This window comes from Taudactylus pleione, unplaced genomic scaffold, assembly GCF_031769625.1.
Source record: "Taudactylus pleione unplaced genomic scaffold, aTauple2 ptg000253l, whole genome shotgun sequence".
Classification (NCBI taxonomy): domain Eukaryota; kingdom Metazoa; phylum Chordata; class Amphibia; order Anura; family Myobatrachidae; genus Taudactylus; species Taudactylus pleione.
The window spans coordinates 6,525,253-6,553,059 of NW_028284655.1; the positions used below are offsets into that span (position 1 = coordinate 6,525,253).

Genomic DNA, 27,807 nt, shown 5'->3' on the forward strand with positions numbered 1-27,807 from the left:
CCATCGCAGATGGCTGACAGCCACCATAGCGCCAAACGTGTAATAAAGAGAGCTCTCTCTCATACAGATCCCACTACTACCGTACTTAGTGTGCATGGTCGGAGCAGCATCACCAATGTCATAAGTTTGCTGTGCAACGCTATTTTGCGCTTCAAACGCACTGTCAGCTTTGAACACAGAGCGCTCTCTCACAGTCGGAAACTACTCTCAGACACAGTCCAAGGGACATAGCCATGGTGCATAAGGCTGATACCGCATCTACGCTGTCGCATGTTTGCATTTTGCTTTTTGGGCGCACAGTTTGTGATACAGAGCCCTGTCTCTCATTCTAGACAGTAGATTCACTAACAGTTTCTGCAGTTATAAAATCACTATTCTGTGGTGCAAAATTCAACGGCATCGTCAGTTTTTAATATTCAGTACAGGCACATTCATAGCGGCACACTAGTTGTCCTAGCAGACGGGGGATGGTGTCCTTAGCAATGGTCACAATTCGTAGCACTTTTCAGGACACTAGGGCAGAGCTGACTGCTTACAGTAAATGGATTAACAAAGCTTCCTTTATTATGGTAAGGTGAGGCTCTTGCTTGCTTTGGGGGAAGGGACCTGATGCGCACTGTGTATGACTCTCGTCCCCACTGGACATGCGCCAGAAATCCCATCGCAACCCTCCTACTGGGCATGCGCCCGCCAGAGATGGAAATTCAACAGCATACAGTACTGTACCGGCTGCAGTAATACAGCCAACTGCGCATGCTCTGTGATGGCATAGCGCTACATGGCGTATGGTTTGGCGCCACAGATCCCATTGTACCCCCCTCCATTTCTAATCCATCGCAGATGGCTGACAGCCACCATAGCGCCAAACGTGTAATACAGAGAGCTCTCTCTCATACAGATCCCACTACTACCGTACTTAGTGTGCATTCTGTACAAGGCATTCAGTACAAATTACAACAGTGGAGCACTCGCCACCCAGCAGTTAAGCACTGTATTACATGCAATTACAAAAGTGGAGCACTCGCCACCCAGCGGTTAAGCACTGAATTACATGCCGTAGCATATCCTTCGTTGAAGAATACCACAGTATTCCACAAGTCCATGGCGCGACTCAGAGGCCTGCACGCCACGCCACAAGTCCATGGCGCGACTCACGCCACGCCATGAGCAACAAAATAGCTGGGCAGATCTGTACTTATTCAAATCAATACATTTTGCTCCTTTGCCAACTTTACCAGCCTAATTCGTGCCCAAAACCTTGTTGGGCCAGGCAAAATATAAGTGGTTCATATGTAAGTGACCCTTCCATGTTGGTTGGAGGGGTTAAATTTGTGGCCCAAGGCTATTTAACCCTTTTAACTTTACAGTTACTTATTCAAAGTTGTATAATTTGGTGCCTGTGCCAACTTCGCCAACTTATTTCATGCCCAAAACTTTGTTGGGAAAGGCAATATACAAATGGTTCTTATGTAAGTGACCCCCTCTATAGGTTGCAAAAGCCAAATTTGTTGCCCAAGGTTATTTAACCCTTGCTACACTACAGCTACTTATTCAAATGAATACAATTTGTACCAGTGTCTACTTTGCCAGCCTATTTTATGGCCAAAACCTTTTTGGGCCAGGCAAAATAATAGTTGAACATATGTAAGTGACCCTTCTCTGTTTGTTTCAAGTGTAAATTGTGGCCCAATGCTATTTAACCCTTGCAAAACTAGAGCTACTTATTAAAATCAATAAATTTTGCACCTTTGCTACTTTGCCAGCCAAATTTGTGCCCAAAACCATGTTGGGCCAGGCAAAATATAAATGGGTCATATGTAAGTGACCACCCTCTGTTGGTTGCAAGTGTCAAATTTGAGGCCCAAGGCTACTGAAGTCTTGCAAAACTACAGCTATTTATTCAAATCAATACAATCTGCAGCTGTGCCCACTTTGCCAGCCTATTTCATACCCAAAACCTTTTTTTGGCCAGGCAAAACACAAGTGGTTCATATGTAAGTGACCCCCCTCTGTTGGTTGCAAATGTCAAATTTGTGGCACAAGGCTATTTAACCCTTGCAACACTACATGTGCATATTCAGATTAATACAATTTGTACTTTTGCCCATTTTGCCAGCCTATATCATGCCCAAATACTTGTTGGGCCATGCAAAATATAAGTGGGTCATATGTAAGTGACCCCCCTCTTTTGGTTGGAAGTCTCAAATTTGTGGCTCAAGGCTATTTAACTCTTGCAAAACTAAAGCTACTTATTCAAATCAATACATTTTGCTCCTTTGCCCACTTTGCCAGCCTAATTCATGCCCAAAACCTTGTTGGGAAAGGCAATATACAAATGGTTCTTATGTAAGTGGGGTCACCTCTATAGGGTGCAAAGGTCACATTTGTGGCCCAAGGTTATTCAACCCTTACTACCCTACAGCTACTTATTCAAATGAATACAATTTGTACAAGTGTCCACTTTGCCAGCCTATTTTATGCCCAAAACCTTGTTGGGTCATGCAATTTTCAAGTGGCTCGTATGTAAGTGACCCTTCTATGTTGGTTGGAGGTATCAAATGTGTAGCCCAAGGCTAATTAACCCTTTTAAGTTTACAGCTACTTATTCAAAATAGTATAATTTGGTGCCTGTGCCAACTTCGCCAACTTATTTCATGCCCAAAACTTTGTTGGGAAAGGCAATATACAATTGGTTCTTATGTAAGTGACCCCCTCTATAGGTTGCAAAGGCCAAATTTGTTGCCCAAGGTTATTTAACCCTTGCTACACTACAGCTACTTATTCAAATGAATACAATTTGTACCAGTGTCCACTTTGCCAGCCTATTTTATGCCCAAAACCTTTTTGGGCCAGGCAAAATAATAGTTGATCAAATGTAAGTGACTCATCTTTGTTTGTTTCACGTGTAAATTGTGGCCCAATGCTATTTAACCCTTGCAAACTAAAACTACTTATTCAAATCAATACATTTTGCTCCTTTGCCCACTTTGCCAGCATACCTCATGCCCAAAACCTTGTTGGGCCAGGCAAAATATTATTGGGTCATATATAAGTGACCCCCCTCTATAGGTTGCAAATGTCAAATTTGTTGCCCAAGGCTATTTAACCCTTGCACAACTACAGCTACTTATTCAAATATAAAAAATGTCCCTGTGCCCACTTTAATGCCCTATTTCATGCCCAAAACCTTTGAAGACCCCTCTGTGTGAGTTCCAAGTGTCACATTCAATGCCCAAGGCTACTTACCCTTACTACAGCTACTTATTGAAATGTATTAATTGGTGCCTATGCCCACTTTAATTCCCAAAACTTTGTTGTGCAAGGCCAATTGCAAGTGGGTCATATGTAAATGACCCCACTCTGTGAGTTCGAAGTGTCATATTTGTTGCTAAAGGCTATTTAACCCTCGCACAACTACAGCTACTTATTCAAATGTAAATTGGTGCCTATGCCCACTTTAATGCCCTATTTTATTCCCAAAACTTTGTTGGGCAAGGCCAATTACACATGGGTCATATGTAAGTTAACCCGCTCTGTGGATTCCAAGTGTCAAATTTGTTGTCTAAAGCTATTTAACCCTTGCACAACTACAGCTACTTATTTAAATATATAAAAATCTGGTGTTTGTGCCTAAATTACCACCATATTTCATGCCCAAAACCTTGTTGGGCAAGAAAAATTGCATGTGGGTTATATATTAGTTAACCCCCTCTGTGGATTCCAAGTTTAACAATTGTTGCCCAAGGCTATTTAACCCTTGCACAACTACATCTACTTATTCAAATATAGAAAATCTGGTTCCTCTGCCCACTTTATCACCCAATTTCATACCCAAAACCTTGTTGGGCTAGGCCAATTGCAAGTGGATAATATGTAAATAACCCCACTGTGTGAGTTCCAAGTGTAAAATTCAATGCCCAAGGCTAATTACCCTTGCACAATTACAGCTACTTATTCAAATGTATTAATTGGTGCCTATGCCCACTTTAATGCCCTATTTTATGCCCAAAACTTTGTTGGGCAAGGCCAATTACAAATGGGTCATATGTAAGTTAACCCCCTCTGTGGATTCATATTTTGTTTATTCAATAAGCTTATTGATTCTCTTTGATAAAAAAATGTTTTAATATAAAATGTTCTGAATAAGAAGCAGGAAAGTGAAGAAGAAGCTGGAGCACGAATAAGAAGCTAACTGCAGCCTCGTCCAGATAACGCTACAGTAAAAGCAAACAAAAATTAGCAGTGTTCTCAGCTCTCCTGGGAAGATATGGGTGGCTCTGAAAAGAGCCTTTGTGGTGATAACAAGGAGCGAGGCTACAACAGCTCTTCCATTACTTCTTTGCCGCAGCTTTCTTAGGCTTAGCTGCCTTCTTGGCCGGGCTTTTTGCGGCTTTGGGCTTCGCTGCTTTCTTGGCCGAACTCTTGGCAGCTTTGGGTTTTGCTGCCTTCTTGGCCGGACTCTTGGCCGCCTTCTTAGGCTTCACGGCTTTCGGCTTCTTTGGGCTTTTGGCAGCAGCCGCCTTTGATGGTTTCTTGACCTTCTTCGGGCTCTTGGCTGCACTTGGAGCTTTCTTGGGCTTCTTCGGGGATTTGGCCACTTTTTTTGCCGCAAGTTTCTTGGGCTTCAGAGACTTCTGAGCGGCTTTCGTGCTTTCCAGCTGCTTCTTGTTGAGTTTGAAGGAGCCGGAAGCGCCGGTGCCTTTCACCTGGGTGAGGGTTCCTTTGGTCACCAGACTCTTCACACCCAGTTTGACGCGGCTGTTATTCTTCTCCACATCATAGCCTCCGGCAGCCAGAGCCTTCTTCAGGGCGGCAAGTGAAACACCACTGCGCTCTTTGGAGGCGGCCACGGCTTTTACGATGAGCTCGGAGACGCTGGGACCAGAAGATTTGGGGCTTTTCTTGACACCTCCTGCAGCTTTCTTCGGCTGCCGCTTCTTTTTGGCTGCGCTCTCTGATGGCGGGACAGCGGCGGCGGCTGGTGCAGTTTCTGCCATTGTAGACTACGACACAACGTAAGAAATATTAATACATTACCTACTGCTGCTGATGTCACTTATATACACTGTCGGCTGTGCTGTGATTGGCTGCTGAGCGTTGCGTGTATTGTGCTCCCATTGGCTGAATAAACAGCTGTGTAAATCCTTCCCTGTCTGTGTGTATGGCACAATCTGCCCTCAGCTTGTGTTTCCCTAGCGCAGAAAAAGAGTATTTTATACGGAACGAGAAGAACATAGAGCTGGCTCTCTGACCCTCACTCGTACGCCAAGATCTTTCCTTACCCTTTATGGCCAATGATGGCTTAGGCGCTGCGAAGGAGACCAGAAATAGTCATCGGCAGCTCACCCACACCAAGCTACATCTGCCAGGCATGTAACACATCTCTCTCTTTCGTGAGGCTAAAATGTCCCATCGTGGTTTTTTTTCTCTCCTCCTGACCCTGGAGATAATGAAGGTGCTCTGCGGCACAACCTGTGCAGAGCAGGCCACCCACTGAATCACATAAAGGTGATGTGTGGACTCTTGTACTCCCGGGGAGATAGCACAGACAGGCTGCCTCACAAGGTAATTGAAGTCTTGTCTAAGAACTGTAGTTATGTAAGTTACAGAGGTAAAGATACATAGCACAGTCAGTTAAAAGGTTAATCCTGCCTGGCATTCCCCTGGTTAGGAAGAATACTGGTGGCATTTCCCCAAAATGTTCTTATAGTGATCCATGTGGATGGTCATTTATGTGTATTTAATAAGACAGATGTGACTGTAAAAAGGATGATAGTGACATCATGGTCCCATTAATGTAAGATTTTAAAAGGAGTAAATGTGAGCAATAGGTAGAGGCATTGGAATATAGGGTAGACTAGGGAATGAAGGGAGATAGACTGAAGAATAGTGGAACCAGAGGAGTAAATGAGACAACACTATAAGGGGAGACAGTATGAATAGTGATAAAAAATAGAGAGAGACAGTAGTAATAAGGGGATAAATAGGATGACCGCTAGGATATGGTCTGGTCGGTAGTCAGAAGTGGGACAGGGAAAAATAAGGGAAGTATAGAGGTGATGGGGTAAAGGGCGTAACAGAGGAAAAATAAATGGAGATGGGAGGATCCTATGAAAAATAAAGGGAGACCTGATGGAACAGAGGGAAGAATAGAGAGCCAATCGTGTGAGATTTTGAGCTATCATTAAGATGGTTCTAGCTCGACTTAGGTATAGGGCACCCAGCAGAGGCATTTGTGCACCTGATGGATGGAAGAGATGAGATCCTGGACAATTGAGTCTTACTGGCTCATTCTCTGCTAAGACTGGCTCCAGAATTCAGAGAGTGGGTGACCGGAAGCAAACCATCCTCCCTAACTTACCCCTAGCAACTCCTGTGTAAGACAATCCACCTGTAATGTACCTTTGTGTCCATTCAATCAATTTTGTATTGGTAAAAAAGAAATTAGGAATTGGGTACTTCGATTATTTTGGTTCAGTCTGACTTCATATTTTCAAATTGCCGCTGTCAGATTGCAAATGAGGAATATTCCCTCACGTGCATTACATGAATCTGTGGGTCACTGGGGTCATGCTTGGCAACTTTTCTGCCATTCATGCAGTGTGACCCTGATCCTTGCTGGGTTCTACAGACCCTGAACCTTTGAGCTAGCTCGCTGGTTCGGCTTGTAACTGCAGAGTTTTGGACGTCAATTGATGATGGCACATCTCCGCCTGTGCAGAGGATCTGGGACAGAGGAGTCTGTCTGACCACAACGAGGTTGGGTAGGAGTCTGTCTGACCACAATGAGGCTGGGTAGGAGCATAGAAATGGAAGGGTGTGGGGGAGGAGGGGGGAGGTTGTAGAAAGGGCGGCTTTAACTGTGACAGGGAGATCTGATCATTTCTTTTGATGTGAGAGGGCCGGGGTGATAATTATTAATGCTATGTATTGTTCTACTGAGTACTAACTGAATGGGTAGTAAAGTGAAAACATCATAAAGAGTTACATAAAGCATTGTATGTTCATTTGGTCGCATGTTTATATGTTATATGATCTGTTGTATAACCATTTATCTTGTTTCCATTTTTCTCATATCATATAAAATTGCATTCCCTATTACTGCTTATATCTCAGTAATTGCATGTTTAAGAGTCATGGACAGTAGAACAAGTCAACAAGAACAATTGAAATAAATATATATATATATATATATATATATATATATAATTGAATGTGCAGAAATAAAAAAATCAGGGATTAAAATAGAAGAATAATAAGTAATTATCTGAATGTACTGAACCTTTAGTACTGTGTCTGAATTGTATTTCCATCGAGTACAGTATATTATGAGCCCCTACATGTAGTTTCTCAAATTTATGAGGTTTAGCTTGTGGTCTAATTTGGCACAGATTGTATCTACTATTGTTTCATAGAATTGTAACAATAGTAACTGTTTCTCATTAGTATCATATTGTATCTACTGCATGCAGAAGTTCTGATCATACTCCATTGAAAGGAGCAGGATGTGACGCATTGGTGAACGCCTCCCTCACAGCCCAGAGGTTTCCTACTAGGTCCGCTCGCACTGTATAAGAGGAGGACTTCACAGTAGTGAGGGCATTAGAGGTATTTTTTTTTGTTGTTCTTCGTGAAAGCAGAAAGAAACATGTCTGGCAGAGGCAAAGGTGGAAAGGGGCTCGGTAAAGGAGGCGCCAAGCGGCACAGGAAGGTTCTTCGAGATAACATCCAGGGCATCACTAAGCCCGCCATCCGTCGCCTGGCCCGGAGAGGGGGTGTGAAGCGCATCTCAGGTCTCATCTACGAAGAGACTCGTGGCGTGCTAAAGGTTTTTCTGGAGAACGTTATCCGGGATGCCGTCACCTACACCGAGCACGCCAAGAGGAAAACGGTCACTGCAATGGATGTGGTGTACGCTCTGAAGCGCCAGGGCCGCACTCTCTATGGATTCGGAGGCTAAGCACCGATGCGCATCTAATTCCATTAAACCACACAAAGGTCCTTTTCAGGGCCGCCCATCTTTTCTATCAGAGAGCTGGAATAACGTTGCTGTATACACTCTGCATTATAGTCCTAGCAAGCTCGTCACAGTATGCACCGGCTCCGGACTCCTAATACTTCTCATGGTTGCACCTTCTATTTAGATCCGTGCAAGTAGGAAGTATCGAGTGCAAGGTCATAGTTGAAATCCGTGCCCACGCTGGCTGATGCCGTGTTACATAATACATATGATAAAGCTGCAGTTTAGGCTAGTGTCAGGGGAATTCGCCAAACACTGCGTAAAGGAATAATTCTATGGATAATGTGTGTTTTAAAATCTCACTTACCTTATAAATGCGTCAAAACTGCAATGAAATTGGCTGTGCAACCCACAATAAAACCTGGAAAAAAAACGTTTCATGTGTAGGGGTGATTTATATACTTTGTATTATTCTACTGGATAATAACTCTGTAATTGCATGTTCGGAAGCCAATCCGCCTGAGCTGTAACGCTGTGGTCATTTCCTTGGGGGGGGCAGATCCGTACCCATCAGTTGTTAGGAGGAACTTTAATATATCCCAGAAGAAATGAGAGCATCATTTATGCTGCTGAAGTTGTGATATGGAGGTGTCCCTTTTGTCTATTCAATCGAGTTGGACTTTAGAAAGAGGGATTTGGTTACTTCGATCATTTCGGCCTGACTTCTTCCCTAGGCGCTCAAGAATCACATGGCTCATATTGCCACTGTCAGAGTGCAAATGAGGAACATTCCCGTCATTGGTGCATGTATAGGAACTGCGGGTGACCACTACTCACTGGGGTCATGCTGGGCAAACTTTTTGTCACCACAGTAAGTCATGCAGTGGCCCTGATCCTTGCTAGGTTCTATAGACACTGAATCTTTGAGCTGGCTCTCGGGTGTTGCCAGTATATACAAATATAGGTCGATTGCACGTCAGTTGATGATGTCGCAAATTCGCTGGTGCCGAGGATCTAGAAATGATGAGCCTGTCTGACCACAATGGAGAATTGTACTTTCTTTTGGCCGCATGTTTCTATTGTATATGTTATGTAAATTATTATTGTTGCTTGTTTCATATTTCTCATATTATACAGTGCATTGCCTTTTACTCCATTTATTTTATAGCATTAAGGTACATGTGTGTGGGGAAATAGAGGAACGGGTCTGACAATATAGCCCATTACAATTTTATTGATGGGTATCATACATATAAAATATATTACACGCGGCCCTCGACAGTTTACTAAAGTGTGGTTACCCGACGGCCGCCACCCCCAGAAATGATTGTCCACCCATGCTCAATGCTCGCCAGTGATGGCAGCACATGCAAGGGGTCCTATTGGGAAGCCGGTGTCCCCTAAATATACCACCTATTCGTATTTAATTAGTAAGCACCAAATACCATATGCACCGGTATGGATTATTAATTTATTATATTATCCACCCTTATTACTAATTATATCTCACTAATAACTACGTAATTGCATGTTCAGGAGTCATGAGAGTGGAAAAGGAACAAGCAAAATATAAATAAGATGATTGAATGTGCAGAACGAAAATACAAATCTGGAATTAATCTAGAACAATAAAAGTGACTGTTTTATATACTGTGCCTTTAGTATAGATTCTGATTTTTATTTCAACTGAGTACAGTATATTGTGAGCCCCTTTGTACTACCCAGTGCCGTAACTAGGGTAGTGCGACTTGTGCCATGGCATAGAGTAGGGGGCGCTGTTTGGGCCTGTTCTACCACTTTATTATCATTCTTACTTGTAGCACAATGCTCTCTCTGGCACAGGGCACTGAAAAGTCTAGTTACGGCTCTGATACTACCCAAATGTAGCCCTGTATTTCTTCATGTAGTATCTCCGATTTCTGAGGTTTAAATTGTGGTCTAAGGCTCAAATTGAATCCACTAATGTTTCATAGAATGGAGACAATTGTAAAATAATATTTACTGTTTCCCATTAGTATCACATTGTGTCCAAAGCATGCTGACGTTCTGATTATACTCTGGTCTAATATTGCTCACAATAGGACAACTGATGCCTACCATATAAATGTATTCTTAATGCTTTAATAATAAAATGATTATCATGTTATTGTGAATGTTGCATCATTTGCTCATATATTGATCTATGCTGTTTATACCGCGATTATATTCTATGATCTCCCGGACAGTAGTGAGTGTAGCTTAAAGAAATCATCTTGTTTAAACACAAAACTTTCCCGTCCTTGGCAGCTATTCAGTACTCTACAGGATTTTATTACGTTATCTCTACACCCGACACTAGTCCTATATTGTAGTGATACAATATCACCATCCGTATGTAGGGAGCCACTCATTGTTTTTTCTCGCTGGAATACAAGAAAATAATTTCTGGTTAAATTACAACGACTGGAATTTGAATTACAAAAAAGAAAAAGCTATTTATTGTAACTCGTGTCATACCCGCGCTGGCCTGTTATATTATATACTTTACGTAACTAATAACGGTAGAAACCAAAATTCTTGGCGGGCTATTTGAAAGTATCAACGGCTTTGTGTCAGCCAATCAGGAAGATGGGCGCCTTTAATTCATCAAATCACAACGCAGCACTGCGCATAAATAGAGTTGTTGCCGGCTGTTCTTCACTCATTCCTTCTAATTTCCTACATAACTGTATTGTATATAGCAGGATGGCCAGGACCAAGCAGACTGCTCGCAAATCTACTGGTGGTAAAGCTCCTCGCAAGCAGCTGGCAACCAAAGCCGCCCGGAAGAGCGCCCCAGCTACCGGCGGCGTGAAGAAGCCTCACCGCTACCGACCAGGGACTGTTGCCCTCCGAGAGATCCGACGCTATCAGAAATCCACCGAGCTGCTGATCCGCAAGCTGCCCTTCCAGCGCCTTGTGAGGGAGATCGCCCAGGACTTTAAGACCGACCTGCGTTTCCAGAGCTCTGCCGTCATGGCCCTACAGGAGGCCAGCGAGGCTTATCTGGTCGGACTTTTCGAGGACACCAACCTGTGCGCCATCCACGCCAAGAGGGTGACCATCATGCCCAAAGACATCCAGCTGGCCCGCAGGATCCGAGGGGAGAGGGCATAGATGATACTCGGCACTCCTATACACGCAACACAAAGGCTCTTTTCAGAGCCACCACATCTTTCTAAATGAGCTGAAGCATAAACTACACCTCAATTCAAGTGGAAGACCGTTGTTAAAATCTCAGCTCCGTTTCACCTCTAGGTGGGGTGGGGTCTACAAGACCAGTCCCTTACTAAGTAGCCACACATCACACAGTATTTACTCTCTAGTCCCCCCGCATTTTCCTGTCGCTGCCTTCGACAACGTCAGAAGTCTCTCGTCTCCCCAGCGTCAAGTTATGGCAAAGGGAACAACCAGACTGGAAGACACAAGTAGCCGTTTCAATGCAAGTTATATAGCCTTTAACGTATTGAATCAGAATGTTCGTCTTCCCTGTACAGTTCACGCGGAGCTGCATTCCTGTCCAGAACCATCCCCACGTTCTATACACAGTCATAGCATTATAGGGCTGAAGGTCTCTGCACTATTACAAGACGTACATAAGAGCGTATAATGGCTCTTCCACTAAATCGGCCTCGTTTACTAGCAGTGGTAAACCGTGAATAAGCTCTTTAGGGACGTAGTGGGTGGCTCTGAAAAGAGCCTTTGTGTTGCGGGGACGAGTGTCTAGTAGTAAAATCACTTGCTCTTAGCTGCCTTGTGGCTCTCGGTCTTCTTGGGCAGCAGCACGGCCTGGATGTTGGGCAGGACGCCTCCTTGGGCGATGGTCACCCCACCGAGCAGCTTGTTTAGCTCTTCGTCGTTGCGCACAGCCAACTGTAAGTGGCGGGGGATGATGCGGGTCTTCTTGTTGTCGCGGGCGGCGTTTCCGGCAAGTTCCAGGATCTCAGCCGTCAGATACTCGAGCACTGCGGCCAGGTACACCGGGGCCCCGGCTCCTACACGCTCAGCATAGTTTCCCTTCCTCAGCAGACGGTGAACGCGACCAACTGGGAACTGGAGACCGGCCCGAGATGAGCGAGTCTTTGCCTTAGCCCGGGTCTTGCCGCCTTGTTTCCCTCTTCCAGACATGCTCGGCACACAGAAATTAAAATACACTCAACCTGGTTGAACTAGTAACGAAAATGAGCTTGTGAACTTGCCCTCCTTGTTATATACACACTCAGAACGGATCCACTACGTGCTCTGTGATTGGTCTGCTTAAACAGCAATTCATGTAGTACAAATTCATGGACTGACCAATCAGCAAATGACGGTTGGATGTTTGAGACCGCCTTTACATCACGTGACACGTCTACCCAATAGTGCATCTAGCATGGGTAAAGCCTTATTTGCATGAGCTACTTATAAATGCAACAGGTCTGGGCCCCTTTCGTAATACTTTTTTCTCCTTTATCCGATAAGGTCGTGTTTTGATAATGCCTGAACCAGCCAAGTCTGCTCCGGCGGCCAAGAAAGGCTCAAAGAAAGCGGTGACCAAAACCCAGAAGAAAGATGGGAAGAAGCGTAGGAAGACCAGAAAGGAAAGTTACGCCATTTACGTGTACAAGGTGCTGAAGCAGGTGCACCCTGATACCGGCATCTCCTCCAAGGCTATGGGCATCATGAACTCCTTTGTGAATGATATCTTTGAGCGCATTGCAGGGGAAGCTTCCCGCCTGGCTCATTACAACAAGCGCTCAACCATCACTTCCCGGGAGATCCAGACCGCTGTACGACTGCTGCTGCCGGGAGAGCTGGCCAAGCACGCCGTGTCCGAGGGCACAAAGGCCGTCACCAAGTACACCAGCGCCAAGTGATCTGCTTTCTTTCTCCTTCCCACATAAACACAAAGGCTCTTCTAAGAGCCACCCACCTCCTCTCTAATCGGGCTTTAACTATTGCTGTGATCCCTATTCTGGGCTGATAGTAACGTGCTCTTCCAGTCTTTTATACATTTTTTTTTTATTTATCAAGTTTAAGCAAAAGTATTGCCAAGGCGATTCCACTAATGTACATTCTGTATCCTGTGTTGGCGCTCAGCTAGAACAGCTTTGGAATTTTTGCTCTTTAATAATATGTCGGATATTGAACGTTGGTAGCTGCACTAATCTGTGCAGCAGCAGCGACCTCATGTGGTCACTGGTGGAATAGCATTTATGTATAAAATTCGTTTGTCTCATCTGCAATATCTGTCCCCAGTATTATACTTGTACAGTTTTAAATTTCAGTTAAGCTCAATAAACAATTAGATTATTCCCTTCATTTGCATTAATAAAAGCCACAAACTATTGTGTTCATTTTATTAAAATACATATAAAAATTTATACAATCTGCCTTTAATGTCTTTACAATTTTATATACATCTCACACTGTGCGAGATGAAGTGCAGGGCACAATGGGCCTGATTTAGAGATGGACGCTAATGCAATGGAATCTGATCTTGCACGGAATGCAGCTGCTATAGTATCCTGTTTCCAAAGCTTACCTGAGCATAGGGATAACCACTTCTGCCCTCTCATATCCGTCTGACTTCACGCACCAGCGTAAACATCAGTAATATTGGTGCAAATCGGGCAGCCATGCATCATATTCGGAAAGTCTGACCAGCCGCAAACACTGCAGCTATCCTGACACGCACAGAGCTCTTATGTTGCATAGGAGATCACACTGACTCATTTATGCACGCCCCTGAAACAGTGTTGAAATGGTTAGACACGCCAGCGTTTGCCTACCCACCCCTGCTTACCTCCCCCAAATGCTAACTACCTGGCACTCACTTTGCAGATGAAAATATTGCGTAACAATTGCTGCGCGTGCATCTTACACACATGCACATCGGCAAAAAAACGCTCAATCTACGTAAATATTGGCATGGCGTACATTTCTGAATCAGGCCCACTGTGCCAAGGTAAAGTGGATTTAAGCAAGTTCACCTGAGCTGTCTCCGTTGTCTAAAGAAGCTTCCATGTTATACCTTCCGGAGTTAAAGCACTGAAGCATATTTTAGAACTTGGTTTAAAACCCTGACAGCAAATCCCCAAGCATCATAAACCTTTCCTGACATAAAGAATACCACACACAGGACCTGATTCAGAGCTGGTCGCTAAGGCACGATTGCTCGCAGCTGCTACGAGTGACGAAATGCAACACAAGCAATCGCTCGCAATGCACAGCACAAGCGGGTAAACACCCATCCCAAGTAAGACCACTGAGTGCCGCTTATTGGAATGTATATGGATGCTAAACCAGCGGGCACCGTGGCTGATGATTACACGGAAGGAGAGTGCTGTGCCATTGGATCTGATATATACAGTCAGGTCCATAAATATTGGGACATTGACAGAATTTTCAGATTTTGGCCTCTATTCACCACAATGGTTTTGAAATGAAACAAACAAGATGTGCTTTCAGATTTAATTTGAGGGTAATTACATCCAAATCGGGTGAACGGTGTAGGAATTACAACAGTTTCAATATGTGCCTCCCACTTTTTAAGGGGTCAAAAGTAATGGGACTATCAACTCAAAAGCTATTTCATGGACAGATGTGGGCTATTCCCTCGTTATTTCATTATCAATTAAGCAGGTAAATGGTCTGGAGTTGATTCTAGGTGTGACATTTGCATTTGGAATCAGTTGCTGTCAACTCTCAATATGAGATCCAAAGAGCTGTCACTATCAGTGAAGCAAGTCATCATTAGGCTGAAAAATCAAAACAAACCCATCAGAGAGATAGCAAAAACATTAGGTGTGGCCAAATCAACTGTTTGGAACATTCTTAAAAAGAAAGAACGCACTGGAGAGCTCAGCAACACCAAAAGACCCGGAAGACCACGGAAAATAACTGTGGTGGATGACAGAAGAATTATTTCCCTGGTGAAGAAAAACCCCTTCACAACAGTTGGCCAAATCAAGAACACTCTTCAGGAGGTAGATGTATATGTGTCAAAGTCAACAATCAAGAGAAGACTTTACAAGAGTGAATATAGAGGGTTCACCACAAGATGCAAACCATTGGTGAGCCACAAAAACAGGAAGACCAGATTAGAGTTTGCCAAACAACATCTGAAAAAGCCATTACAGTTCTGAAACAAGATCCTATGGACAGATGAGACAAAGATCAACTTGTACCAGAGTGATGGGAAGAGAAGAGAAGGAAAGGAACTGCTCATTATCCAAAACATACCACCTCATCAGTGAAGCATGGTGGTGGTAGTGTCGTGGCGTGTGCATGTATGGCTGCCAATGGAACTGGTTCCCTTGTATTTATTGATGATGTGACTGCTGACAAAAGCAGCAGAATGAATTCTGAAGTGTTTCTGGTAATATTATATGCTCATATTCAGTCAAATGCTTCAGAACTCATTGGACGGCGCTTCACAGTGCAGATGGACAATGACCCGAAGCATACTGCAAAAGCAACCAAAGAGTTTTTTAAGGCTAAAAAGTGGAATGTTATGCAATGGCCAAGTCAATCCCCTGACCTGAATCCGAGTGAGCAGGCATTTCACTTGATGAAGACAAAACTGAAGGGAAAATGCCCCAAGAACAAGCAGGAACTGAAGACATTTGCAGTAGAGGCCTGGCAGAGCATCACCAGGGATGAAACCCAGCGTCTGATGATGTCTATGCGTTCCAGACTTCAGGCTGTAATTGCCTGCAAAGGATTTGCAACAAAGTATTAAAAAGTGAAAATTAGATTAGGATTGTTTAGTTTGTCCCATTAATTTTGGCCCCTTAAAAAGTGGGAGGCACATATAGAAACCGTTGTAATTCCTACACCGTTCACCTGATTTGGATGTAATTACCCTCAAATTAAATCTGAAAGTCTGCAGTTAAATCACATCTTGTTTGCTTCAGTTCAAAGCCATTGTGGTGGTGAATAGAGGCCAAAATATGAAAATTCTGTCAATGTCCCAATATTTATGGACCTGACTGTGTGTATATATATATATATATATATATATATATATATATATATATATATGTTAAATTAAAATGAACATATAGATAGATGGAGAGGGTTTATTATTTTTTTTAAAAATGTTTTAATTTTTTTAAAGGGCCCTTTGGATAGCAGTGGCAGGATACAATGTCAAGTTATTCCTTGTAGGGTTACGGATACCCTCATCCAGGAGGCACTAGCCAGATTCTCTTTTGGACATAACATTCCAGTACAAGCTCGCAAGAGAATCTGTGTGGAAATAATCAAGATCATCATGTTGATGTTTATTTTGTCAGAAAAAAGTAGGTATTTTATTTATTTTACAAACAAAGGAAAAATGGCTTGAGAATATTGTTGTTTTTTCATGATTAACAAACACAACAAAGTCTCTTTTGTTGTCCCAATGCTTTAAGCCCAATGGTCAATATATAATTTGTAACATAGCAAGGTGTTTTTTTCCCAAATTAATTGAAGCTGTAAATCTTATTAGGTGGGATGACCACTGAGAGTGCTTCGGTCAAATAAATGCGAGGTGACGTGTACAATGACGTTGTCCTTTAATTATGGACGCCCATGAAATAGGGTGGTAAAGTGGGCACAGGCACCAATTTATGCATTTCAATACGTAGCTATAGTTGAGCAAAGGTTAAATAGCCTTGGGAAACAAAGTTGACACTTGGAATCCGAATCCACAGAGGGGGGTCACTTACATGTGACCCACTTGCAATTGGCATTGCCCAACAAGGTTTTGGGCAAAAAATAGGGTGGTTAAGAGGGCACAGGCACCAATTTATTCATTTTAATACGTAGTTGTATTTGTGCAAAGGTTAAATAGCCTTGGGAAACAAATTTGACACTGTGAACCTATTCAGGAGGGTCACTTACAAAATGCGCTCTTGCAATTGACCTTGCCCAACAAGATTTTGGGCAGGAAATCTGATGGCAAAGTGGGCACAGGGACCATTTTATAAATTAGACTGATCTGCCATCCTAGAGACCGATTTGTAAGCTATACCCACATCAGGCATATAGTGTTACCCACAGCAACCAAGCCCCGGAGTGCATCACTTTCCAGGGCTTCATGCATATGTGAAATGTGGTCAAACCCAGTGGCGGAACTCCTGGAGACAATGGAGTCATTTGCCGCCGGGCTCCAGCCCTTAAGGGGGCACCTGGCTCTATTGTCCCCCAGGCCGTTTCGGGCACTGCTATGGAGATGGAGCGCCGCTGATCGGCGCTCCAACTCCAGCGGCGTCAATATGGGGGGGTGCTGTTGCACCCCCTATTTGCCGGGCACATGCTGAGTGTGTTAAGAGCAGGCGTCCGGCTCATTTTTTCCCACCGGCGGTAGCCGGAGGAACGGAGCTCACTCCTGAGCTCCGCTTCCGGTTCCGCAATGCACTATGGGAGTGATGTCATGACATCACTCCCATAATTCCGAGGAGCAGGCGCTGGGGATGGAAGGTAGCAGCACTGGAGCTGGGCTTCAGGTAAGTATTGTTTTTTGGTGTTTTTTTTTTTTTTTTTGTATGTGCGCTTGCGGGGGGGCTCACTACAGGGGGCATTATTGGTGGCACACTACAGGAGGTATTACTGGGGGCTCACTACAGGGGGCATTATTGGTGGCTCACTACAGGGGGCTTTACTGGGGGCTAACTACAGGGGGCATTACAGGGGGCATTACAGGGGCTTACTACAGGGGGAATACTACAGGGGTTTATTACTGGAGGCTTCCTACAGGGGGCATTACTGGGGGCTTACTACAGGGGGCTTTCTACAGGGTGCTTTCTACAGTGCATTACTGGGGGCTTTCTACAGGGGGCTTACTACAGGAGGCATTACTGGGGGCTTACTACAGGGGGCATTACGGGGGGATTACTACTGGAGGCACTACAGGGATTTTACTACTGGGGGCTTACTACTGGGAGCACTACAGGGGGCTTACTACTGGGGGCACTACAGGTGCCCTTACTACTGGGAGCACTACAGGGGGCTTTCTACAGGGGATATTACTGGGGGCTTACTACTGGGGGCACTACAGGGAGTTTACTACTGGGGGCTTACTACTGGGGGCACTACAGGGGCCCTTTCTACTGGGGCACTGCAAAGGAGGATGTTACGGGGGGGGCACTACATAGGTGGCACTGCATAGGGGGACCTCTACAGAGGGCACTGCACAGGGGGACCACTACTGGGGAACTGCATAGGGGGGCGGCAGCTGGGGCTGGCATAGGTGCTGGGGGGGTGGTACATTTTAATTTTGGGGGGGGGCACCAACATTTATCTTGCCTCCGGGCACCTGGGATGAAGTTACGCCACTGGTCAAACCCGCATTTTCGGGGTTTGACCGCACTTGTCACCTTGCTGCATCCCTCCCACAATGGAGTAGGTACATGTAATTTTGAAATTGCCTGCGACTGTCATCCCTCTCATTTTCTATATTCAGATCATTTAAGTATCCTTTAATGCAATCTTCTGCATCACTCCATCAATGTAATTAGAGATGGGACAAATGTAATAGTGTCCAAGTCTGTAACATGTGTGTGTATGGAGCTATTCTCCCACATTTTTAGTAACCCTGTGTAAACAGTAATAGGGTACGAGAACATGCAAACTCACGTTTCTTACCCCCCACAACTCACAATGGCAAAAGACCCATCTAGATGTTTTGCCATTGTGAGGATACAAGTTGGGCAATGTAATAGAGTGCGAGTGTTTAACTATATATGTGCAGCCCTCCAACTGCGAGTTCACTCACAGAGCCTCACAGCCGCAGCCTGAATGACAGTCTGTGGCGTTTAGGTGGCGGATCGGGCGCATTCCCAGGCAGCGACCCTGTAAATGAGTGCGCGTTGCCCCCGTTTTCTGGGAGGGAAGTGGCAAAGGTCTGCGTGGGTGCACGTAGACTTCCTGCCCTCGCAAGCTTCAGCTGCTGCAGCCTGGTTGAAGGGGCAACAATCGGGACTGATGGTCGCAGTGCTGAGATCATGCAGATGCAGTAAGGATGTGTCTGACATCTCCTTCTGTATTTGCATTTTAAATGGACGGAATTGCACAGCTGCTTGTGTGCGGCTGTACAATTCCGTCCATCTCTGAATAAGGCCACTGTCTGAGAATGTGAGTCTAGCCTGAGCAGGTCCAAGTTACACAGAAACATGCACAGCTCAGTGAGATCCATGCATGTGTCTGAGTGTAAAAAAAAACAATTATGTGTGCCCCTCCCCCCCATCCACAAGTATAACCAGACCCAAGCTCTGTTGAGCCTGTCCTGGTTCTTAAAATACAGGTGAGAAAATGTGTATGGTTCCCCTGTATCTTATGAACCAGCACAAGTCTCTGTTGAGCCAGTCCTGGTTGTGGAAATACAGGAGACAAAATGACTAGCGGTCCCCTGTATTTTCCATAACCAGCACCTGACTCTTTCTAGTGGTGGTGTAATGCCACAGCTGGGAAACCCTTTCACCGAGTACCCTGGCCAAAGCTTTGTACCTGATCACTAGTCAGCCCAGGCCGGGGATCCCTTGGAAGATGGCAAATCCCAAATAAAAGGGGTTCCACTTCTCCAGGGCACCCTGGGCCTGGCATAATATCCCAGGGCTATCCTTGGCACCCCTGGCTGGTGGGTGTTGGGTTGTACTTGTAAAATAAAGTTTATTTTGAAAGAATGTAATTATAAAGTTATATTTTACTATTTTATTTGCTAACAAGTGCACTGATCTCAACTTCCGATTTGGGCCGATTCCCACAAATATTTCTCAGAAACCGGCCCATGCACATGTGCAAAAAGTGTGCACTAAAGCTACTTATTCAAATAAATACAATTTGTACCTGTGCCCACTTAGCCAGCGTATTTTAATGCCCAAAACCTTGTTGGGCCATACAATATGCAAGTTGGTCATATGAAGGTGACCCACTCTATTGGTTGCAATTGTCAAATTTGTTGCCCAAGGCAAAGTACAAGTTGGTCATATGTATGAGACCCCCCTGTTGGTTAATAGTGTCAAGTTATTGGCCCAATGCTGTTTATCCTTTGCAAAAATACAGCTACTTATTCAAAATAGTATAGTTTGGTGCCTGTGCCCACTTTGCCAGCCTATTTCATGCCCAAAAACTTGTTTGACCAGGCAAAGTACAAGTGAGTCATATGTAAGTGACCCCCTCTATTGGTTTCATGTGTCATTGTTATGGCCCAATGCTATTTAACCATTGCAGAAGTACAGCTACTTATTCAAATCAATACAATTTGAACCTGTGCCCACTTTGCCAGCCTATTTCATGACCAAAAACCTTGTTGGGCCAGCAAAATACAAGTGGATCATATGTAAGTGACACCCCGCTGTTGGTTGGAATTGTCAAATTTGTTGCCCAAGACTATTTAACCCTTGCAACACTACATCTACTTATTCAAAATGTTATCATTTGGTGCCTGTGCCCATGTTGCCAGCCTATTTCTTGCCCAAATCCTTGTTGGGCCAGGCAAAATACAAGTGGATCATATGTAATTAACCTCCTTCTGTTTATTTGCAATTGTCAAATTTGTGGCCCAAGGCTATTTAACCCCTGCAACACTACAGCTACCTAATTCAAATAGTACAATTTGTACCTTTGCCTATTTTGCCAGCCTATATCATGCCCAAATACTTGTTGGGCCAGGCAAATTACAAGTGGGTCATATGTAAGTGACCCATCTATGTAGCTTGCAAAAGTCAAATTTGTGGTGCAAGGCTATTTAACCCATGCAACACTACAGCTACTTATTCAAACTTGTAAAATATTGTGCCTTTGCCAGCCTATTTCATGCCCAAAACCTTGTTGGGCCAGGCAAAATACAAGTAGGTCATATGTAATTGACCTCCTTTTGTTGGTTGCAATTGATTCATTTGTGGCCCAAACCTATTTAACCCTTGCAACACTACAGCTACCTAATTTAAAAAGGTAAAATATTATGCCTGTGCCCACTTCGCCAGCCTTTTTCATGCACAGAACATTGTTAGGCCAAGCAAAATACAAGAGGCTCTTATGTAAGTGACCCTCCTCTGTACGTTGTAATCGTCACATTTTTGACTCATGGCTGTTTAACCCTTGCAACACTACAGCTACTTAATTCAAAATAGTAAAATTTGTACCTGTGCCCACTTTGCCAGCCAATTTTATGCCCAAAACCTTTTTGGGCCAGGCAAAATAACAGTTGATCATATGTAAGTGACCCTTCTCTGTTTGTTTCAAGTGTAAATTGTGGCCCAAGGTTTTAACCCTTGCAAAACTACAGTTACTTATTCAAATATAGAAATTCTGGTCCCTGTGCCCACATTACCACCCTATTTCTTGCCAAAATCCTTTTTGGGCCAGGCAAAATACAAGTGGTTCATATGTAAGTGACCCCCATCTGTTGGTTGCAAATGTCAAATTTTTGGCCCAAGGCCATTTAACCCTGGCGACACTACAGCTACATATTCAAATTAATACAATTTGTACCTTTGCCAACTTTGCCAGCCTATATCATGCCCAAATACTTGTTGAGCCAGGCAAAAAAAAAAAGTGGATCACATGTAAGTGACATCCCTCTGTTGGTTGCAATGGTCAAATTTGTGGCCCAAGGCTATTTACCCTGGCAACACTACAGCTACTTGTCCAAAATGAGGAAATTTGGTGCCTGTGAACATTGTGCCAGCCTATTAAATGCCCAAAACCTTGTTGGGCCAGGCAAAATAAAAGTTGGTCATATGTGAGTGACCCTTCTCTGTTTGTTTCAAGTGTAATTTGTGGCCCAAGGCTATTTAACCCTTAAATCACTACAGCTACCTAATTCAAAATGGTGAAATATTGTGCTTGTGCCCACTTCGCCAGCCTTTTTCAGTCCCAGAAAATTGTTGGGCCACGCAAAATACAAGTGGCTCTTATGTAAGTGACCCTCCTCTGTACGTTGTAATGGTCACATTTCTCGCAAAAGGCTATTTAACCCTTGCAACACTACAGCTACTCAATTCAAAATGGTACAATTTGTACATGTACCCAATTTGCCAGCCAATTTTATGCCCAAAACCTTGTTGGTCCAGTCAATACACAAGTGGCTCATATGTAAGTGACCATTCTATGTTGGTTGGATGTGTCGAATTTGTGGCCCAAGGCTATTTAACACTTGCAATACTACAGCTACCTAATTCAAAATGGTAAAATATTGTGCCTGTACCCACTTTGCCAGCCTATTTCATGCCCAAAAACTGGTTGTGCCAGCCAGAGTAATAGTGGATCACATGTAAGTGATACCCCTCTGTTGGATACAAGTGTCACATTTGTGGCCCAATGCTATTTAACCCTTGCAACACTACAGCTACTTATTCAAATAAAGATCATTTGTACCTGTGCCCATTTTGCCAGCCAATTTTTTGCCCAAAACCTTGTTGGTCATGCAAAATTCAAGTGGCTCATATGTAAGTGACTCTTCTATATTGGTTGGAGGGGTTAAATTTGTGGCCCAAGGCTATTTAACCCTTTTAACTTTACAGCTACTTATTCAAAATTGTATAATTTGGTGCCTGTGCCAACTTCGCAAACTTATATCCTGCCCAAAACCTTGTTGGGAAAGGCAATATACAAATGGTTCTTATGTAAGTGACTCCCTCTGTAGGTTGCAAATGTCAAATTTGTGGCCCAAGGCTATTTAACCCTTACAACACTACATCTACATATTCAAAATGGCATAATTTGGTGCCTGTGCCCATGTTGCCAGCCTATTTCTTGCCCAAATCCTTGTTGGGCCAGGCAAAAAACATATGGGTCATATGTAATTAACCGCCTACTGTTTACTGCAACTGTCAAATTTGTGGCCCAAGGCTATTTAACACTTGCAACACTACAGCTACATATTCAATACAATACAATTTGTACCAGTGTCCACTTTGTCAGCGTATATTATGCCAAAAACCTTGTTTTGCCAGTCAAAACACAAGTGGGTCATATGTAAGTTACCCTTCTCTGTTGGACGGAAGTGTGAAATTTGTGGTCTAATGCTATTTAAACCTTTTTAACACTGCAGCTACTTATTCAATATGTTACAATTTGATGCCTGTCCCAACTTCATTAGCATATTTCATGCCCAAAACATTGTTGGGCCAGGCAAAATACAAGTGGGTCCAATATAAGTGCCCCCCTCTGTAGGTGGCAATGGTTACATTTGTGGCATGAGGCTGTTTAACCCTTGCAAAACTACAGCTACTTCTTCAAATCAATACAATCTGTGCCCACTTTGCCAGCCTATTTCATGCCCAAAACATTGTTAAGCCAGGCACTATATTACTGGGTCATATGTAAGTGACCCTGCTCTGTTGATTACAAGTTTCACATTTGTGGCCCACGGCTATTTAAACCTCCCAAACTACAGCTATTCATTCAAATGAATAAAATTTGTACCTGTGCCCATTTTGCCAGCCAATTTTATGCCCAAAACCTTGTTGGGTAATGCAAATTTCAAGTGGCTCGTATGTAAGTGACCCTTCTATGTTGGTTGGAGGTGTCAAATGTGTGGCCCAAGGCTAATTAACCCTTTTAAGTTTACAGCTACTTATTCAAAATGGTATAATTTGGTGCCTGTGCCAAATTCGAAAGCTTATTTCATGCCCAAAACCTTGTTAATCAAGGCAAAATACAGGTGGGTGTTATGTGAGTGACCCCCTTCTGTGGGTTGCAAAGGTCAAATTTGTGGCCCAAAGGCTATTTAACCCTTGCTACACTACAGCTACTTATTCAAATCAATACAATTTGTACCCGTGTCCATTTTGCCAGCCTATTTTATACCCAAAACCTTTTTGGGCTAGGCAAAATAATAGTTGATCATATGTAAGTGACCCTTCTCTGTTTGTTTCAAGTGTAAATTGTGGCCCAATGCTATTTAACCCTTGCAAAACTAAAGCTACTTATTCAAATCAATATATTTTGCTCCTTTGCTTCTTTGCCAGCCTAATTCGTGCCCAAAACCTTGTTGGGCCAGGCAAGATATAATTGGGGCATATGTAAGTGACCTCCCTCTGTTGGTTGCAAGTGTCAAATTTGTGGCCCAAGGCTATTTAACCCTTACTACACTACATCTACATATTCAAAATGGTATAATTTGGTGCCTGTGCCCATGTTGCCAGCCTATTTCTTGCCCAAATCCTTGTTGGGCCAGGCAAAAAACATATGGGTCATATGTAATTAACCGCCTTCTGTTTACTGCAACTGTCAAATTTGTGGCCCAAGGCTATTTAACACTTGCAACACTACAGCTACATATTCAATACAATACAATTTGCACCTTTGCCCTCTTTGCCAGCCTGTATTATGCCAAAAACCTTGTTGGGCCAGTCAAAACAAAAGTGGGTCATATGTAAGTTACCCTTCTCTGTTGGACGGAAGTGTCAAATTTGTGGTCCAATGCTATTTAACCCTTTTAACACTACAGCTACTTATTCAAGATGTTACAATTTGGTGCCTGTGCCCACTTCATTAGCATATTTCATGCCCAAAACATTATTGGCCAGTCAAAATACAAGTGGATCCAAAATAAGTGCCCTCCTCTGTAGGTTGCAATGGTCACGTTTGTGGCTTGAGGCTGTTTAACCCTTGCAAACCTACAGCTAATTGTTCAAATCTGTGCCCAGTTTGCCAGCCTATTTCATGCCCAAAACATTGTTAAGCCAGCCAAAATATTGCTGGGTCATATGTAAGTGACCCTGCTCTGTTGATTACAAGTTTCACATTTGTGGCCCACGGCTATTTAAACCTCCCAAACTACAGCTATTCATTCAAATGAATAGAATTTGTACCTGTGCCCATTTTGCCAGCCAATTTTATGCCCAAAACCTTGTTGGGTAATGCAAATTTCAAGTGGCTCGTATGTAAGTGACCCTTCTATGTTGGTTGGAGGTGTCAAATGTGTGGCCCAAGGCTAATTAACCCTTTTAAGTTTACAGCTACTTATTCAAAATGGTATAATTTGGTGCCTGTGCCAAATTCGAAAGCTTATTTCATGCCCAAAACCTTGTTAATCAAGGCAAAATACAGGTGGGTGTTATGTGAGTGACCCCCTTCTGTGGGTTGCAAAGGTCAAATTTGTGGCCCAAAGGCTATTTAACCCTTGCTACACTACAGCTACTTATTCAAATCAATACAATTTGTACCCGTGTCCATTTTGCCAGCCTATTTTATACCCAAAACCTTTTTGGGCTAGGCAAAATAATAGTTGATCATATGTAAGTGACCCTTCTCTGTTTGTTTCAAGTGTAAATTGTGGCCCAATGCTATTTAACCCTTGCAAAACTAAAGCTACTTATTCAAATCAATATATTGTGCTCCTTTGCTACTTTGCCAGCCTAATTCGTGCCCAAAACCTTGTTGGACCAGGCAAGATATAATTGGGGCATATGTAAGTGACCTCCCTCTGTTGGTTGCAAGTGTCAAATTTGAGGCCCAAGGCTACTGAAGCCTTGCAAAACTACAGCTACTAATTAAAATCAATACAATCTGCAGCTGTGCCCACTTTGCCAGCCTATTTCATGCCCAAAACCTTTTTTAACCTGGCAAAATACAAGTGGGTCATTTGTAAGTGACCCCCCTCTTTTGGTTGGAAGTGTCAAATTTGTGGCTCAACGCTATTTAACTCTTGCAAAACTAAAGCTACTGATGTGCCCAGCTATAACGTGGCATCACAGCGTTATCTCTCACGCCACGCATGGCACGCCACACACCACGCCATGAGTCGCGCCACAAAGAAAGTTTAGTAGTGAAATAAGTCATTACGTGTAATACAACATTTTGCCCACCAGATGTCACTTTTCCTAAACTACATAGCGCATGCGTCTGATTTCATTACGTGTAGTCCTTTTAGTGTAGTCCTCGGTCCAGTAGGGCGTATCGGTCGGCATTGAGTAAGGACTGTTCTCACGTCATCTCTTTCCTCCTAGGTACTGTACAGTAGTCATGTCCGTGTCCAGCTCGGAACTCCAGGACATGCCAGCGCAGAAGAAAGAAGCGTGGGACAGTAGAGGACTACTGGGGTGGAAAGCTAAAGAAGTCCCCCCCCCTCTGTAAAGCATGTTACTGTAGGTTAAATAAAAATTGTCATTAATTTATACAATTGGTGTTTGTACTGTATGTAATTCAGTCTTTAAGTGCGCCTGAGACCCAACACGTGCATCTGTCATTAAAAAGGTACAAAAAGTCAATAACACACAGATGCAGGGGTGTATCGTCATATTGGCCAGGATTTCACTCACCAGGGGCGCGCCGGCCGATGGGGGTTGCCGCCCACAGTCATATACTGTACAGTATCCCTGTTGCCCATCACAGTGATTTCAAGCTGCCCGGCACTTACAGTAGAATACAGTACAGTAGACATACAGTACTGTATACACTGAGGGACGTTTTCAATTTAGGGGTGGTCTATTTACTTTTTTTAGCCGGTCTCGTCTTTTCACTCCAAGGGGTGTATTTACTGTACTAAGCAGTGTTAGGAGACAGAGTGAGAAGTGATAAAAAAGTGATAAGGTGTCAGTCAATCAGCTCCCAACTGTCATTTTTCAAACACCACCTGTGAGATGACAGTTGGGAGCACATTGGTTGGCACTTTTTCACCCATTGGAGCAAAAACACGTGATTAGCTAAAAAAAAGTTTACTCTTGTCGTGTATTTATTTAGTTAAAGCTTAGACAGATAAAATTTTAGATAAATAGCACCAACCAATCAGATCCTAACTGTCACTGTACAGGCTGTGTTTGAAAAATGACAGTTACTGTAGTACAGTAGCTAATTGGTTGGTGCTACTGTATTTACAGTTTCTCGAATTTTTTATCTCTCCAAGCTTTATTAAATCACCCCTTAAGAGTGGTGTGCAATTAATAAAAGTACTGAATGGGTGACTTACTGTACTGTATTTTCTTACCTTTTAGTTGTTACAGTATCAATAAATGTAAATACAGTATACTGTACTTTATCCACAGAACCAAGTAAAGACAGAAAACGTTGTACTGAATAAAACAAATTTTAATAAAAATCATAAATAAACAAAAATAAGGTGACCAAAAAATTAAAAAAAAGATCCACCCGGTGGTGGGCCATCTGCCGGTACAGGCCTAAAAAGAACATAATTTGTTCTGTGGAGAGAAAAAAAAGGGTACAGTATTACAACACTAATATACAATATTGTACAATCTTGACACTAACGTAAATACTGTACTCTACCTCGAGTCAGGCGTGGTCCCTGCCTCCCTTGGGGTCCCTGCCTCCCTGAGGGTCCATGACTGAAGACTGTATTGGAAAAAAATATATTCACATTAACAGTGCTGTATTTACCTTTATATGGTATGGTGCTACTGTAAATGGTTTGGCTACTGTAGCTCCTAACAAAGTACTGTACAGTACATAAACAAACAGAACAATACAATGGCTTCAGTACGGTACAATGCAGGAAAAGTACTATACAGTGTAAACATTGCTACACCTAAGGTGATTATACTGACTGAAGCTGGCAGACAGAGGGATACTTTTGGTGCGGTGCAGATACAGTACAGTAACCTCCCACAATTTAATGACTATTACTGTACAGTATCTGCAAAACATGTTTGCAAATGAATGATGACCCTGCACTGAACAAGTGCTTGTTCAGAGTAGGCTCATCACTTACTGTACTGACAAACAACTGCATGATTACAATGTCGTAATCATGCAGTGGTTGTCATACCGGTATCTTTAAGTGGATGGGCACCTTTAGAGTAATGTCCTTTATAAAAAAAAAATATATATATACAAAGTCTGTAAGGAGAAGAGGTTGGAGATGCGTCTTTGTAGTAAAGAAGAGAGAGAAAGAGACACTG

The 27,807-nt window shown here is 43.3% G+C and overlaps 5 protein-coding genes across 5 annotated transcripts; 3 read left to right on the top strand and 2 right to left on the bottom strand.

The window, feature by feature from the left end:
- Window positions 1-4,047: 4,047 nt before the first annotated feature.
- On the bottom strand, window positions 4,048-5,014 carry LOC148515214 (histone H1.01-like). The gene has a single exon (XM_088480511.1). It carries the CDS (start codon window positions 4,995-4,997, stop codon window positions 4,332-4,334), a length of 666 nt encoding a protein of 221 aa, XP_088336637.1. The 5' UTR covers window positions 4,998-5,014; the 3' UTR covers window positions 4,048-4,331.
- A 2,634-nt stretch (window positions 5,015-7,648) lies between these two features.
- On the top strand, window positions 7,649-7,960 carry LOC148515215 (histone H4). Its single transcript, XM_088480424.1, has one exon. It carries the CDS (start codon window positions 7,649-7,651, stop codon window positions 7,958-7,960), a length of 312 nt encoding a protein of 103 aa, XP_088336550.1.
- Window positions 7,961-10,658: 2,698 nt separating this feature from the next.
- Window positions 10,659-11,149, top strand: LOC148515216 (histone H3). Its single transcript, XM_088480512.1, has one exon. The coding sequence runs from the start codon at window positions 10,685-10,687 to the stop codon at window positions 11,093-11,095; it is 411 nt and encodes a 136-aa protein (XP_088336638.1). The 5' UTR covers window positions 10,659-10,684; the 3' UTR covers window positions 11,096-11,149.
- A 509-nt stretch (window positions 11,150-11,658) lies between these two features.
- Window positions 11,659-12,142, bottom strand: LOC148515217 (histone H2A type 1-like). The gene has a single exon (XM_088480513.1). The coding sequence runs from the start codon at window positions 12,104-12,106 to the stop codon at window positions 11,714-11,716; it is 393 nt and encodes a 130-aa protein (XP_088336639.1). The 5' UTR covers window positions 12,107-12,142; the 3' UTR covers window positions 11,659-11,713.
- Window positions 12,143-12,432: 290 nt separating this feature from the next.
- Window positions 12,433-12,887, top strand: LOC148515218 (histone H2B 1.1-like). The gene has a single exon (XM_088480514.1). It carries the CDS (start codon window positions 12,454-12,456, stop codon window positions 12,832-12,834), a length of 381 nt encoding a protein of 126 aa, XP_088336640.1. The 5' UTR covers window positions 12,433-12,453; the 3' UTR covers window positions 12,835-12,887.
- The last annotated feature ends 14,920 nt before the right edge of the window (window positions 12,888-27,807 follow it).